We start from the raw sequence: 14,299 nt of genomic DNA, 5'->3' as shown, positions 1-14,299 counted from the left end.
ATATGGGACTCAAATGAAAGTTATTTAAGAGTAGAATACGAATTTTATATTAAAAATTGGATCAAAGTGATTGGGGGGCCGCCCTGACCCCAAAACCCCATAAAATGGGTTTATTGGACGATAATGACAATGTGGGACTCCAGTGAAAGGAATTTGGGAGTAGATTACGAAAATGGCCAGGAAGGAGGAAAAGGCTTTTTAGTTTATATATATAAGAATAGAATAGAGTACAAAAAAATACGAAACTAAACTCAAAAATAGTTTGTAAAATGTTTTGTAAAGCCAAGATATCTGCAAAATTATAAATACCCAGCTTGTGGCTATATATGGTTAAATATCCGGGTATTTGCCAAATGCACACAGGTAAATACCCATCTCTACTCATGAACTATGATACGAACCGGCCCAAAACCTGTTGTTGCTCTCATACAAACAGATGTCCCGATTTTAACTCCTTATCACCAGAAGCTCAATGCCTACCCGATTTGATTAAAATTGTGCACAATGACTTTTGTTATAACTTAGTGGGGACAGGCATAGCTACCGTTATGCCGATTTAGTTTCTTGAGAATATGGAGAGTGTAAGCCTTATCCAATCCCCTAACTATGGATCGCAAATTCCGAGTTCTGCACACAGAGGCTGGACAAATAGTCTCCATGGATAGCATAGCCCAGCGATCTATAGTGGAAATTCGGAACGGTTCTTTTACTTATTTAAGAATAATAAGAATGTATACATCGTTGTCAGAATTCATGTCGGATATTACTCCAGCTTCAGTCAAGGCGAGCTTTTTATATTTGTCTTTTTTTCAGGAAAATACGTGTTAATATAAAAATGGATGCCTTCTCCTTTTGTTTCATCAAAGTTTGACCCAAATTCAGAATCTAAGTTTTTCATTAATTCATTTAATTAAAATATAATAAAACTAAAATTCTATATTGATTTACAAATGAGTCTTTTTTCATATTTTTTGAAAATATTTGGCACTAAATTGCTATAACAATCTCTTGTGTTAAAAAACTTAAATCATATGCCAAAATTTTAGAAACTTAACTACAACTCTTGGAGCCATTAAAAGGGAATACACAGAAAATAATACTTAAATAAGTTTCAAATAATCTACACGCCATCATATCGGCTTGATGTATTTTCAGTCATTGGATCAGTCTACTTCTCTGCTATCAGCATTAGAATCTTATTCATCAACTCATTGGCCATAGTCTCATTGAGGGTGTTGAGACGTGCAGCTAAAAATTCTCCAAATTTGGCATATAAAATTTCATGGGCTGTTGGTTTGAGCAATTGCTGCTGTTGCTGGTGAAGTCTTTGCGAGGTTTTGGCATTTGCCGTGGAATCTTTTTGCAATGACACCAAGGATGTGGATATGGAGAGACGATCATCATCCAGCATATCTACATCGGGATCATCATCTATATCACTGCAATCCCTTTCATCTATAACTAGATTTTGTGTGGAGTTATTAAGATTCTTCGATTCCGCATTGAATTTGTGATCCTGGGATTTGGTTTTCGCCAAAGGTCGATGATGCTCCTTAGTGGCAACTTTTCCATTTGAGGTGGTGTCCAAAGATATGGTGTCGTCCAAAGAGTCTGGCTCATCTTTTATGTAAATTGTAGGTGATGAGGAGCCAGAGCGTATAGTCATAGAACGAGACCTTGATATGGGTCTAAGTGATGGTTGTATATTGGAGTTGTTGTTGTTGTTGCAGGCATTTAATTTTTGCAGTGCTGCCAATGTGCTGGGATTTAGGTTGAGTATGACATCGTTGGGTATATGGCTGCCCGAGAGACTCGATACTGGAGTATTAGGAGGATTATTGGGTATTTGTGGGGTACTGGCACCATTTTGTGGAGGAAGATTTGTGGGTGTAGGCACCACCAAAGAACATGGTTGTGTGGGAGGATTGGCAGCCACTAGAGGCATGGGTTGATTTTGAGGATTATTCGGATCATTGGGGGCAAAATATTGATATTCATCTATGCCGGTGGTGGAGTTGTTGTTATTGTTGGTAACACTGGCTGCATGGCCATCATTGGATTTGGCTCTTTCGCGAGACCTGGAAAAAACAAAGAAATAGCTAGCTTAAAATTTTAAATATTTTTAAACACATTTTCACTTACTTTCTTTCTCTTATGACCTCCTTTAGAAATGACATTTCATCATAGTACTCCCATTTGGATTTAAAACGGGAGCCCAACATCTTTTCATGATTCAATTCTCTGCGAAATATTTCCCTTAAGGAAGTAAACGTTCTTTGCACCCTCTCACCATTGACGCTGAAGATGCGGCCCAATTCATTCCATTTCAAGGCCTTTTTCTTATCCGATCGTTTGTAATGAGGCAAACGACAGTCCCACAATATGGGATTAAGTTTGACCAATTCGATTAAACGACGCTTGTCTATTTGATGTCGTGTAAACGCCATCTCTTTGGTATTGGCCGCCAGTTTTGCTGAGTTTCGATTCACAGCCTCTTTCATAAAATTTTCATTTACTTGGCCAAAATGGCTTTCTCTTATTTGGTTCTTAATTGAGCTACAGCTTGCTCTCTTATTTGTATGTGTGTGTGTTCTGGTAGTTGTTATTATGTTTACGCTCTCGTCCTCTCTCTTAACGTTTTTTATTTGCCAAGTTATTGCTGCTTGCTGCACGTCGTACTGCTACTACTGCTGCAGCATACCAACTTTACCACTACCAATACCAATAATTTTGTTAGTTGTCCTCAATACGGCGCATGTCCGTTTCCATGTTTTCGCTGTTTTGGTATTTTATCTGCAGGTATACAAACAAAATTGACATTTTCTTAATTTTTTCAATGTGGTGGGATGCTCTGTTAACTGTGGTAAGGGTAATTATTGGCAAAAATTTAATTGTTATTGTACTTGAGATAAATTAATGCAGTACACAAAGAACGGGGGGTAAACAAAGTGAAGCAAAAAACAAATAAGAGTTAAATTTATTACAATTTCTCAATGTGTTTAGTACAAATCAAAAGCCTTATTATTTCTCAGCAACTATTTAGTAGAACATTTCAAAACCAAACGCAATTTGTGTATTTTAAGAGGCATCTATTCAGTATTTAGCAATGCTCCTATGCATAAATTATGGAAACTAAAACTCATACCTCAAAACCAATTAATTTTCAGCATGCGCGTTTTAGAAGCAGCTTCTTATAGTTTATAATGCTTATACAAGTATTTCTTTTGTAAAATACTAAACATTACAATTTGTCAAGCATTTTAAATTTCACAAACATGCCTTTTTTAGTATATAATACCATTTATTTATGTACACCGGCATTCACCAAATTAATGTAATGTAGATTTAAAAAACATTTATTTGACAGATTTCCGATATAGAGCTGTCAAATAAACCTATTTTAAGGCTACATTTAGTCTTGTGAATGTGGCCGTATTGATGTTTTAGTATTTATGGTTTAACGCTTAAGATGGTTAAAAGCAAAACCACGAAGTCTACCAATCTCGCGATTCAAAGGCAAACTTTCCAAAGTTTAATAGCCTGTTTGGTGACGAACAGTGGGAGAAAATCAGAAAAAAAACTAGCAAAAAATTTTCCGTGTGTAAACCGGCATTCACAAAACTTAATGTAGATTTAAAATATGTTTATTTAAAAGATTTCCGGTTTTAACCTGTCAAATAAACCTATTTTAAGGCTACATTTAGTCTTGTGAATACGGCCGTATTGATGTTTTAGTATTTATGGTTTAACGTTTAAAATGGTTAAAGGTAAAACCACAAAGTCTACCAATCTCGCGATTCAAAGGCATACTTTTCAAAGGATAATAGCCTGTTTGTCGACGCACAGTGGGAGAAAATCGAAAAAAAAACGAGTAAAAATTTTCCGTGTGAGAACGGGCAGAGATATCTCTCTCGCCTTTGAAAGGCCCCTAAACTTGGTCTCACCTCGGTATTTCGATAAAATTTTCGGGCTGGCAAATCTTCATTTATGGTCTGATTTTTAAATTGTAAGACATATGACATCTCTTGTTAAAATTTCACTTAAAACGCATCTTCAATATTTTCTCTTCACCACCAAAGAAGAATAAATTAAGGTATTCAAGCATGATTTTTCAATTAAGACTAATCAATGAAAATACTTTTTTAACCCAAAAAATTTAAATTTTATTGCCTTCCAAACTGTATAAATTTTAACTGAATACCAGATGTGCACATTCGTAAATTCAATTCAGAAATCCAAATAATGCATAAAAATTAAAATCGAACTCCAAATGACTTCGCAAATTGCAAAATACGAAGCAGATCTCGGTCGAAATTGCACAAGAAAAATTCAAGTCGAATATCTCCGAAACCAGTGGAGATATTGCAGGCTTCAAGCGGCCTTTTTTAGGAATTTTCGAGCACTATCTCTCACCTGATATAGCTGCCATATAAACCGATCTTGGGTCTTGACTTCTTGAGCCTCTAGAGGGCGCAATTCTTATCCAATTTGAATGAAATTTTGTACGTAGTATATTGTTATGATATCCAATAACTGCGCCAATGGTTCAAATCGGTCCATAACCTGATATAGCTGCCATATAAACCGATCTTGGGTCTTGACTTCTTGAGCCTCTAGAGTGCGCAATTCTTATCCGATTGGAATGAAATTTTTCTCGGGGTGTTTTGTTATGATATCCAACAACTGTGCCAAGAATGATTCAAATCGGTTAATAACCTGATATAGCTGCCATATAAACCGATCTTGGGTCTTGACTTCTTGAGGCTCTACAGGGCGCAATTTTTATCCGATTTGCCTGAAATTTTGTACGACGGATTCTCTCATGACCATCAACATACGTGTTTATTATGGTCTGAACTGGTCTATAACCCAATACAGCTCCCATATAAATCGATCTCTCTCTATTTTACTTCTAGAGCCCCCAAAGGGCGCAATTCTTATTCGAATTGGCTGGCATTTTACACAGGTCTCCAACATATAATTTTATTGTGGTCCAAACCGGACCATATCTTGATATCGCTCTAATAGCAGAGCAAATCTTTTCTTATATCCTTTTTGCCTAAGAAGAGATGCCGGGAAAAGAACTCGACAAATGCGATCCATGGTGGAGGGCATATAAGATTCGGCCCGGCCGAGCTTGTTTTTAAATCAAATCCAATGGCCATATTAAACGATTCTCATTGGTAAAGAACTATTTTGCTGGTCTTTATATTAGGTGCGGTGACGACAGTTCTTAGTAATTAAGCCATTTAAAACTTTTGAACATGAAAGTGTTGCCCATCAGCACGTTATTTGGACTTATCTAGAAAAAAAGGCTCCTTGTCGATGACTCCTATCACACTGAATGTCATAACTTTGGGGGTATGGCGGCAGTGTCCTGTTAGGTCATTATAATTGATCAACTGTATTGGGGTGAGGTGATCCGCTAGATATATGAGCAAAATAAAGATATCATATTCACAGTCCACAACTTTATACTTTGAATATAACCCCATATTGTCATAATTGGTATATAAAGCAGTTTGGAGGGGGACGCCGAATTCTATCTGGCACTTGAGCACAAATTTGAATGACGCACTCCATTAAAAGTATCTTTAACTTGATCCCCTATTGTTTCAATGGGTCAAATAAACCATTGGAGGCAACTTTAGGAGGTAAAGCACCACCTAGATTCTTAGACACAAGTTTAATGTTATATTCGTAATCTGTTACCAAAATATCCTTAATTTGAGGCTCATCTAGCTAGGATCGAATTATATTCCCGTTTGAGGGTGGGGCGACCCGCAAATACTTGAACCTCATTTTTATACCCTCCACCATAGGATGGGGGGTATACTAATTTCGTCAATCTGTTTGTAACTACTCGAAATATTCGTCTAAGACCCCATAAAGTATATATATTCTTGATCGTCGTGACATTTTTTATCGATCTAGCCATGTCCGTCCGTCTGTCTGTCGAAAGCACGCTAACTTCCGAAGGAGTAAAGCTAGCCGCTTGAAATTTTGCACAAATACTTCTTATTAGTGTAGGTCGGTTGGTATTGTAAATGGGCCATATCGGTCCATGTTTTGATATAGCTGCCATATAAACCGATCTTGGGTCTTGACTTCTCGAGCCTCTAGAGTGCGCAATTCTTATCCGATTGGGATGAAATTTTGCATGACATGTTTTGTTATGATAGCCAATAACTGTGCCAAGTATGGTTCAAATCGGTTCATAACCTGGTATAGCTGCCATATAAACCGATCTTGGGTATTGACTTCTTGAGCCTCTAGAGGGCGTAATTCTTATCCGATTTGAATGAATTTCGGCACGAAGTATTTTGTTATGATATCCAACAACTGTGTCAAGTATGGTTAAAATCGGTCCATAACCTGATATAGCTGCCATATAAACCCATCTGGGGTCTTGACTTCTTGAGCCTCTAGAGTGCGCAACTCTTATCCGATTGGAATAAAATTTTGCACGACGTGTTTTGTTATGATATCCAACAACTGTGCCAAGTATGGTTCAAATCGGTCCATAACCTTATATAGCTGTCACATAAACCGATCTTGGGTCTTGACTTCTTGATCCTCTAGAGGGCGCTCTTATCCAATTTGAATGAATTTTGGCACGTAGTATTTTGTTATGATATCCAACAACTGTGCCAAATATGGTTCAAATCGGTTCATAACCTGATATAGCTGTCATATAAACAGATCTGGGGACTTGACTTCTTGAGCTTCTAGAGAGCGCAATTCCTATCCGATTTGGCTGAAATTTTGCATGACGTATTTTATTCGTTCTTTAACAACTGTGCCAAATAAGGCTCAAATCTGTTCATATCCTATTACAGCTGCCATATAAACCGATCTGGGATCTTGAATTCTTGAGCCTCTAGAGGTCGCAGTTATTATCGGATTTGCCTGAAATTTTGTACGACGGATTCTCTCATGACCATCAACATATGTGTTTATTATGGTCTGAATCGGTCTATAGCCCGATACAGCTCCCATATAAATCGATCTCTCTAGTTTACTTCTTGAGCCCACAAAGGGCGCCATTTTACACAGGTCTCCAACATATAATTTAATTGTGGTCCAAACCGGAAAATATCTTGATATCGCTCTGATAGCAGAGCAAATCTTTTTTTATATATGCTCTTTTTTTTACCTAAGAAGAGATGCCGGGGAAAGAACTCGATAAATGCGATCAATTGTGGAGGCTAGTCCCGAATACCCATATTGAAATTTACGCCCAATATGTTTGTTTGGGGGAGTTGTTGGGGTTAGACGACCCCACGCATACTTGAACCCAATTTTTAATACCAAATTCGCATTTTACCTCCCAATACCTTTCATTTGATACCCACATTGTCCCTATCGGTCCACTTTTGATTTTAATGCTTTTTTTTGGGGTAACGGGGGAGGGTCCGACCCCATCCAATATCAACAAACTAAAAAGCCTTTTCCTCCTTCCTGACCATTTTCGTAATCTTCTCCCGAATACCTTTCGTTCGATTTCCATATTGTCATTATCGTCCAATTAACCTATTTTATGGGGTTTTGGGGTCGTGCCGGCCCCACAGTTAATTGGATCCAATTTTTAATATGAAATTCGTATATTCTACTACTCCTGAATTCCTTTTATTTGAATCCCATATTGTCCCGATCGGTTCACTTTTATTTTGGGGTCGTACTTTTAGTGTAAGGGGGAGGGTCCGCCCCCCTACCGATATCAATAAATTATATAGCCTATTGCTCCTTCCGGATCATATATATATATATATATATATATATATATATATATATATATATATATATATATATATATTTATTCAAGTCGGAACAGATATTTTTGATATTCACCAAAATCTTCCTTTCCACTTCCTACCTTTCCGTGCTGAACTTCAATAAAATCGAAACATACATGAAAGAGCTATAGTAATATCTATAAATAGTACAAACAATATACGTATGCATATCAGTTACATATAAATATCTGATCCGATTTGCTTTCAAAATTTTTCTTGTTCTATAGCTATAAGTTATATATGCTGAATTTCGTGAAGATCGGCCTGTCCGTTGATATAAACAACACTTTTGAGTCAATTTAGCAACTGTGCGGCGTGCCGCAGTACAACATCTCATTGGGGAAAACATTATATAACAATTCAAGTCTGGTGTTTAGGTTACATTTTCAGTCGAAAGTTGTACAAATGGAAAATTATGTATCTTCTTCATAAACCGAATTGAATATATGAATATCCAATAGACCTTATTATTATTCTATTTTACTGAAATTTTGTCAACATCTATAGTAAATGAAGTCCTAATCAGTTTTTGTACTGAAATACACACTTTTTTGCACCGGTCTTCCGATTTGACTCTTGAGCACCTACAGGAGAAATAATTTAAAAACAAGTAAGAGCGTGCTCATAACAAAACACCTCATGCAAAATTTCAGCCAAATCGGATAAGAATTGCGCGCTCTATTGGCTCAAGAAGTCAAGATCTAAGATCGGTTTATATGACAGCTATACCAGAGTATGAACCGATTTGAAACGTACATGGCATAGTTGTTGGAAGTGATACAAAACCCCCACGTGCAAAATTTCAGTTAAATCGGACGAGAATTACGCCGTCTAGAGGCTCAAGAAGTCAACACCCCAGATCGGTTTATATGGCAGCTATATCAAAACATGGACCGATTTGGCCCATTAAACACTAATAAAAAGTACTTCTGCAAAATTTCAAGCGGCTAGCTTTACACCTTCGAAAGCTAGCGTGCTTTCGACAGACAAACGGACGGACGGACACGGCTAGATCGACTTAAAATGACATGACGATCAAGAATATATATATTTTATGGGGTCTCAGACGCATTTTTCGAGGTGTTACAAACAGAAAGGCGAAATTAATATACCCCCGTCCTATGGTGGAAGGTATAAAAATCACTTCTGGATTTGATATGAACTTAATTCTTCCACACAGCCTTTGATTGTTCCCACAAATAGATGTCTTCAATAAAACTGGATAAACAAGTGTTATGATGAAATGCTCATAACATTTGGCCCGCTACATTTGATTGGTATTTCACTAGTTTTGCATACATCTTAAAACGAATAATATTGGGTTGCCCAAAAAGTAAATGCGGATTTTTTAAAAGAAAGTAAATGCATTTTTAATAAAACTTAGAATGAACTTTAATCAAATATACTTTTTTTACACTTTTTTTCTAAAGCAAGCTAAAAGTAACAGCTGATAACTGACAGAAGAAAGAATGCAATTACAGAGTCACAAGCTGTGAAAAAATTTGTCAACGCCGACTATATGAAAAATCCGCAATTACTTTTTGGGCAACCCAATAGTTAAATAGTTGATTGTGCTTGTTAACAACTTACTATTTTTATTGAATTTCTTAACAAAATTAGTTTCTAAACATTTTTTTAATAAAACTGGTTTGAAAACTTATATGTGAATTCGGAAATTTGTTATATTTGCACCATGGGCGGAAAATTTTCCTCATCCGTCTCAAAGTAGTCCGCAAATATAGAGGGACATTATTAGTACCCAACTTCTCATATCTCATCAATATTATATGACAATTTTTTACAAACACACGGCCTTATTTGAATTTACTAACAGTTATGATGGGGTTTGTAGATTTTGTATCAATATCAAATATATAATTCACTCACAATATTCGGGCAACTTGCCAAATTGTTTAATGCTGCATAGGATTGTTTCCACAGTCTTCACCTTATCCCCATTATTCATCAACATTTGGCTACTGCTTTAACTAAAAGTTTGCTTTCTTGCGATTTTTAACAATCACTTGACGCCAACAGTTCACAATTAAGACTTGCCCACTTTTTCACTTTAGATATTTTTGCAAAAAGACAACATTAAAAAAGCAAAAGACGCATCACAATTCTGTGTTTTGTTTAAATGAATTGAAATGAAAAAAATGAAAACACTGACACGACACGGACACACAATTCGGTGTCATACACAACTGTGGAATATTCTACCAACAGCACCAGCAGCAGTAGTAGTAGTTGTAGCAACAATCGCTAAATAACAACCGCAGCATCAACGATTTCGATGTAAATTAAACAGTCTCTGTTGTTCGCTGTATTCGCAGATATCTACAAAGCCAACAACCAACATACCAATACAGCACCGCACTGCCAAAGCGAACGAAAACACACAACTACAACGCCAATGACGACGACGTCAATGGGAAAAAGATTCTCAGATACGAACACAAACACTGTTTAAAACATTGGCCATATTGTTCTCAGAGGCTGCAAAGTTCAAAAGAGAAATTTCAAGAGAGTCATAATTGACTCTGCGATTCAATGGAAAGTGTTTTGTTTTTTGGGGGATGTGTGTGTGTGTGTGGGTGCTTGAATATGTGAAACTGCAATAGGGCATGATGCTTGTTGTGGGGGTGCTGTTTGGGGTGAGGTTAGCAAAGAATGAAGTATCCAGAAATTATAAACATCACACATCGTAAAAAGACTTAAGCATATTGCGGCTACTGTATAGGGATGTCCTAACGGGCATCCAAATAATATTGATGTGATAGATGACGAGAAGACAACAATAAACCCTAGGAAAACAACAGAATTCTGCTAAATGACGCAAACATTAAAGCTTCTAGGAGCCGTAGAAGATATGGAATCTTATCAGTTTATAGACCGATTTGGAAAATACTTATCATGGAAATTGGAAGTCATAACAAAACATTTCGTGCATAATTTCACTCAAATCGGGTTACAATTGCGCCTTTCATGGATTTAGATACCAAATAGGGAGGTCAGTTTATATAGGAGCTATTTCAGATTTGGATATCTACCAATTGAACCGCACTGGACACGGTTATTAGAAGTCCTTAAAGAACACTACGTACAAAATTTCAGCCAAATCGGACAACAGCGGCGGCTTCTAGAAGCTCAAGAAGTCAAATCGGGAGATTAAATGGAGCTATAACCAAATCTAAACTGATAAGGCCCAAAGTGGACCGATAAGGCAATCCCAAACGATCCACGTCAACTAGATGTCTCTGTGCAAAATTTCAATAGGATATCTTTATTCGTCGACCGCTATCGTGATTTACAGCATCCTATGGTGGGGGGTAAAAAAACATAAATATATATTGGGTTGCCCAAAAAGTAATTGCGGATTTTTCATATAGTCGGCGTTGACAAATTTTTTCACAGCTTGTGACTCTGTAATTGCATTCTTTCTTCTATCAGTTATCAGCTGTTACTTTTAGCTTGCTTTAGAAAAAAAGTGTAAAAAAGTATATTTGATTAAAGTTCATTCTAAGTTTTATTAAAAATGCATTTACTTTCTTTTAAAAAATCAGCAATTACTTTTTGGACAACTTTTGGCAATATAAATATAAATTTTATGTTTTCAAATTCAGTCAACTTTGTTTTAAGCTAAAAAAAAACAAGGTTGACAGCACCAGAATCTGTGAAATGAATGTTGTGGTCCAGCCTGAATCCGTAGGTATTAAGTTGTTGTGGTCCAGCTCAAATCCGTAGGTATTAATTTGACTAGCAATTCGAACTCTTATTCGAGTTGGCTGAAATTTTACACAATGACTTCTACTATGGTATCCAACTATAAATATTCGTCTAAGACCCCATAAAGTATACATATTTTTGATCGTCGATCGGTAGAACGCGTAAAGCTAGCCATATAAACCGATCTCCCGATTAGACTTCTTAACCCTTACAAGCCGCAATTTTTATCCGATTTGACTGAAATTTAGCATTTAATGTTTTGTTACTACTTCCAACAATTGTGAGTCTATAACCAGATATAGCTCCCATATAAACCGATCTCCCGATTTAACTTCTTGAGTCCTTACAAGCCGCATTTTTTTGTTAGATCTGGCTGAAATTTTCCATGCGGTGTTCAATTACAACTTCCAACAACTGTCACAAATACGGTGCAAATCAGTCTATAACCCGATATTTCTGCCATATAAACCGATCTCCCGATTTTACATCCCTAGCGCCCCTGAAAGCCGCAATTTTCGTCGGATTTAGTCAAAATTTTCACATTCGTGCGGTAAAAAACACCATAAAATTATTTCCTTCAACTAAACATATTTTGTATCAAATTTAGCAGAATCCATGGTGGTGGGTTCCCAAGATTCGCCCCGGCCGAACATAACACACTTTTACATGTTATACCTTTCACCATAGGATGGGGGTATACTAATTTAGTCATTTTGTTTGTAACTCCTCGAAATATTCGTCTTAGACCCCATAAAGTTTTTATATATATTCTTGATTGTCATGACATTTTAAGTTGATCTAGCCATGTCCGTCTGTCTGTCTGTCGAAAGCACGCTAACTCTCGATATTTTGCACAAATACTTCTTATTAGTGTAGGTCGGTTCGATTTGGGATCTTGACTTCTTGAGCCACTAGAGGACGCAATTCTTATCCAATTGGCAGAAATTTTGCATGAGGTGCTTTGTTATGATTTTCAACAACTGTGCAAATAATGGTGTAAATCGGTCCATAACCTGATATAGCTGTCATATAAACCGATCTGGGGTCTTGACTTCTTAACCCTCTCAAGGGCCCAATTCTTATCCAATTTGGCTGAAAATGAGGTGTTTTGTTAAGACTTCCAACAACTATGCCGGTCCATAACCTGATATAGCTGCCATTTAAACCGATCTTGAATCTGGATTTCTTTACCCACTAGGGGGCGCAATTTCTATCCGATTTGACTGAAATTTTGCATGAAGTGTTATGATTTCCAACAACTGTGAGAAATATGATTTAAATACGTCCATATCCTGATATAGCCGCCATATAAACCGATCTGGGATCTTGACTTCTTGAGCCTCAAGAGGGCCTAATTATTATCCGATTTGCCTGAAATTTTGGACAACGGCTTCTTTCATTACCTAAAACGTACGGGTCAAATATGGTTTGAATCGGTCTTTAGCCCGATGCATCTCCCCTATACACCGATCTCGCTATTTTACTTCTTGAGGCCTAAAAGGACCAATTCTTATTCGACTTGGCTGACATTTTACACATACACTTCTACTGTAGTCTCCAAAATTCAATTAGCAAAGCAATTCTTGTCTTGTATCCTTTGTTTATCTAAAAAGAGATAACGGGAAAGAGTTCGACAAATGCGATAAATGGTGGAGGATATATAAGATTCGGATCGGCCGAACTTAGCACGCTTTTACTTGTTATACCCTCCACCATAAGATGGGGGGTATACTAATTTCGTCATTCTGATTGTAACTACTCGAAATATTCGTCTGAGACCCCACAAAGTATATATATTTTTGATCGTCGTGAAATTTTATGTCGATCTAGCCATGTCCGTCCGTCCGTCTGTCCGTCCGTCTGTCTGTCGAAAGCACGCTAACTTCCGAAGGAGTAAAGCTAGCCGCTTGAAATTTTGCACGAATACTTCTTATTAGTGTAGGTGGGTTGATATTGTAAATGGGCCATATCGGTCCATGTTTTGATATAGCTGCCATATAAACCGATCTTGGGTCTTGACTTCTCGAGCCTCTAGAGTGCGCAATTCTTATCCGATTGAGATGAATTTTTGCATGACATGTTTTGTTATGCTAGCCAACAACTGTGACAAGTATGGTTCAAATCGGTTCATAACCTGATATAGCTGCCATATAAACCGATCTGGGGTCTTGACTTCTTGAGCCTCTAGAGTGCGCAATTCTTATCCGATTGGAATGAAATTTTGCACGACATGTTTTGTTATTATGTCCAACCACTGTGCCACGTATGGTTCAAATCGGTCCATAACCTGATATAGCTGCCATATAAACCGATCTGGGGTCTTGACTTCTTGAGCCTCTAGAGTGAGCAATTCTTATCCGATTGGAATGAATTTTGGCACGTAGTATTTTGTTATGATATCCAACAACTGTGCCAAATATGGTTCAAATCGGTTCATAACCTGATATAGCTGTCATATAAACAGATCTGGGGACTTGACTTCTTGAGCTTCTAGAGGGCGCAATTCCTATCCGATTTGGCTGAAATTTCGCAAGACGTTTTTTATTGTTACCTTCAACAACTATGTCATATAAAGTACAAGTCGGTTCATAACCTGATATAGCTGCCATATTAACCGATCTGGGATCTTAATTTCTTGAGCCTCTAGAGGTCGCAATTATTATCCGATTTGCCTGAAATTTTGTACGACGGATTCTCTCATGACAATTAACATACGTGTTTATTATGGTCTGAATTGGTCTATAGCCCGATACAGCTCCCATATCAATCGATCTCTC

General features: G+C 37.1%; 1 protein-coding gene across 2 annotated transcripts; it reads right to left on the bottom strand.

Annotated features, from left to right (window-relative positions):
* Positions 1-966: 966 nt before the first annotated feature.
* On the bottom strand, positions 967-10,163 carry LOC106093824 (uncharacterized). Of its 2 annotated transcripts, none has more exons than XM_059371081.1 (3): positions 9,684-10,163; positions 2,143-2,793; positions 967-2,078 (listed from the first exon to the last, which is right to left on the bottom strand). In XM_059371081.1, exons 2-3 carry the CDS (start codon positions 2,499-2,501, stop codon positions 1,169-1,171), a joined length of 1,269 nt encoding a protein of 422 aa, XP_059227064.1. In that variant the 5' UTR covers positions 2,502-2,793; positions 9,684-10,163; the 3' UTR covers positions 967-1,168. The 2 variants fall into 2 exon arrangements, with proteins under 2 accessions (XP_059227064.1, XP_013116441.2); XM_013260987.2 differs by lacking the exon at positions 9,684-10,163 and adding an exon at positions 3,146-3,254.
* Positions 10,164-14,299: the final 4,136 nt, after the last annotated feature.

Source organism: Stomoxys calcitrans, chromosome 1, assembly GCF_963082655.1.
Source record: "Stomoxys calcitrans chromosome 1, idStoCalc2.1, whole genome shotgun sequence".
In the NCBI taxonomy this organism is placed as follows: Eukaryota; Metazoa; Arthropoda; class Insecta; order Diptera; family Muscidae; genus Stomoxys; species Stomoxys calcitrans.
This window is presented reverse-complemented; position numbering and strand designations above follow the sequence as displayed.

Excerpts from the sequence above, each read along its gene's own strand:
- LOC106093824 (XM_059371081.1), bottom strand. The coding sequence starts at position 2,501 with ATGAAAGAGGCTGTGAATCGAAACTCAGCAAAACTGGCGGCCAATACC. Across the intron at positions 2,079-2,142 it reads GAGGTCATAAGAGAAAGAAA|GTCTCGCGAAAGAGCCAAAT; the intron begins GTAAGTGAAAAT and ends TGTTTTTTCCAG.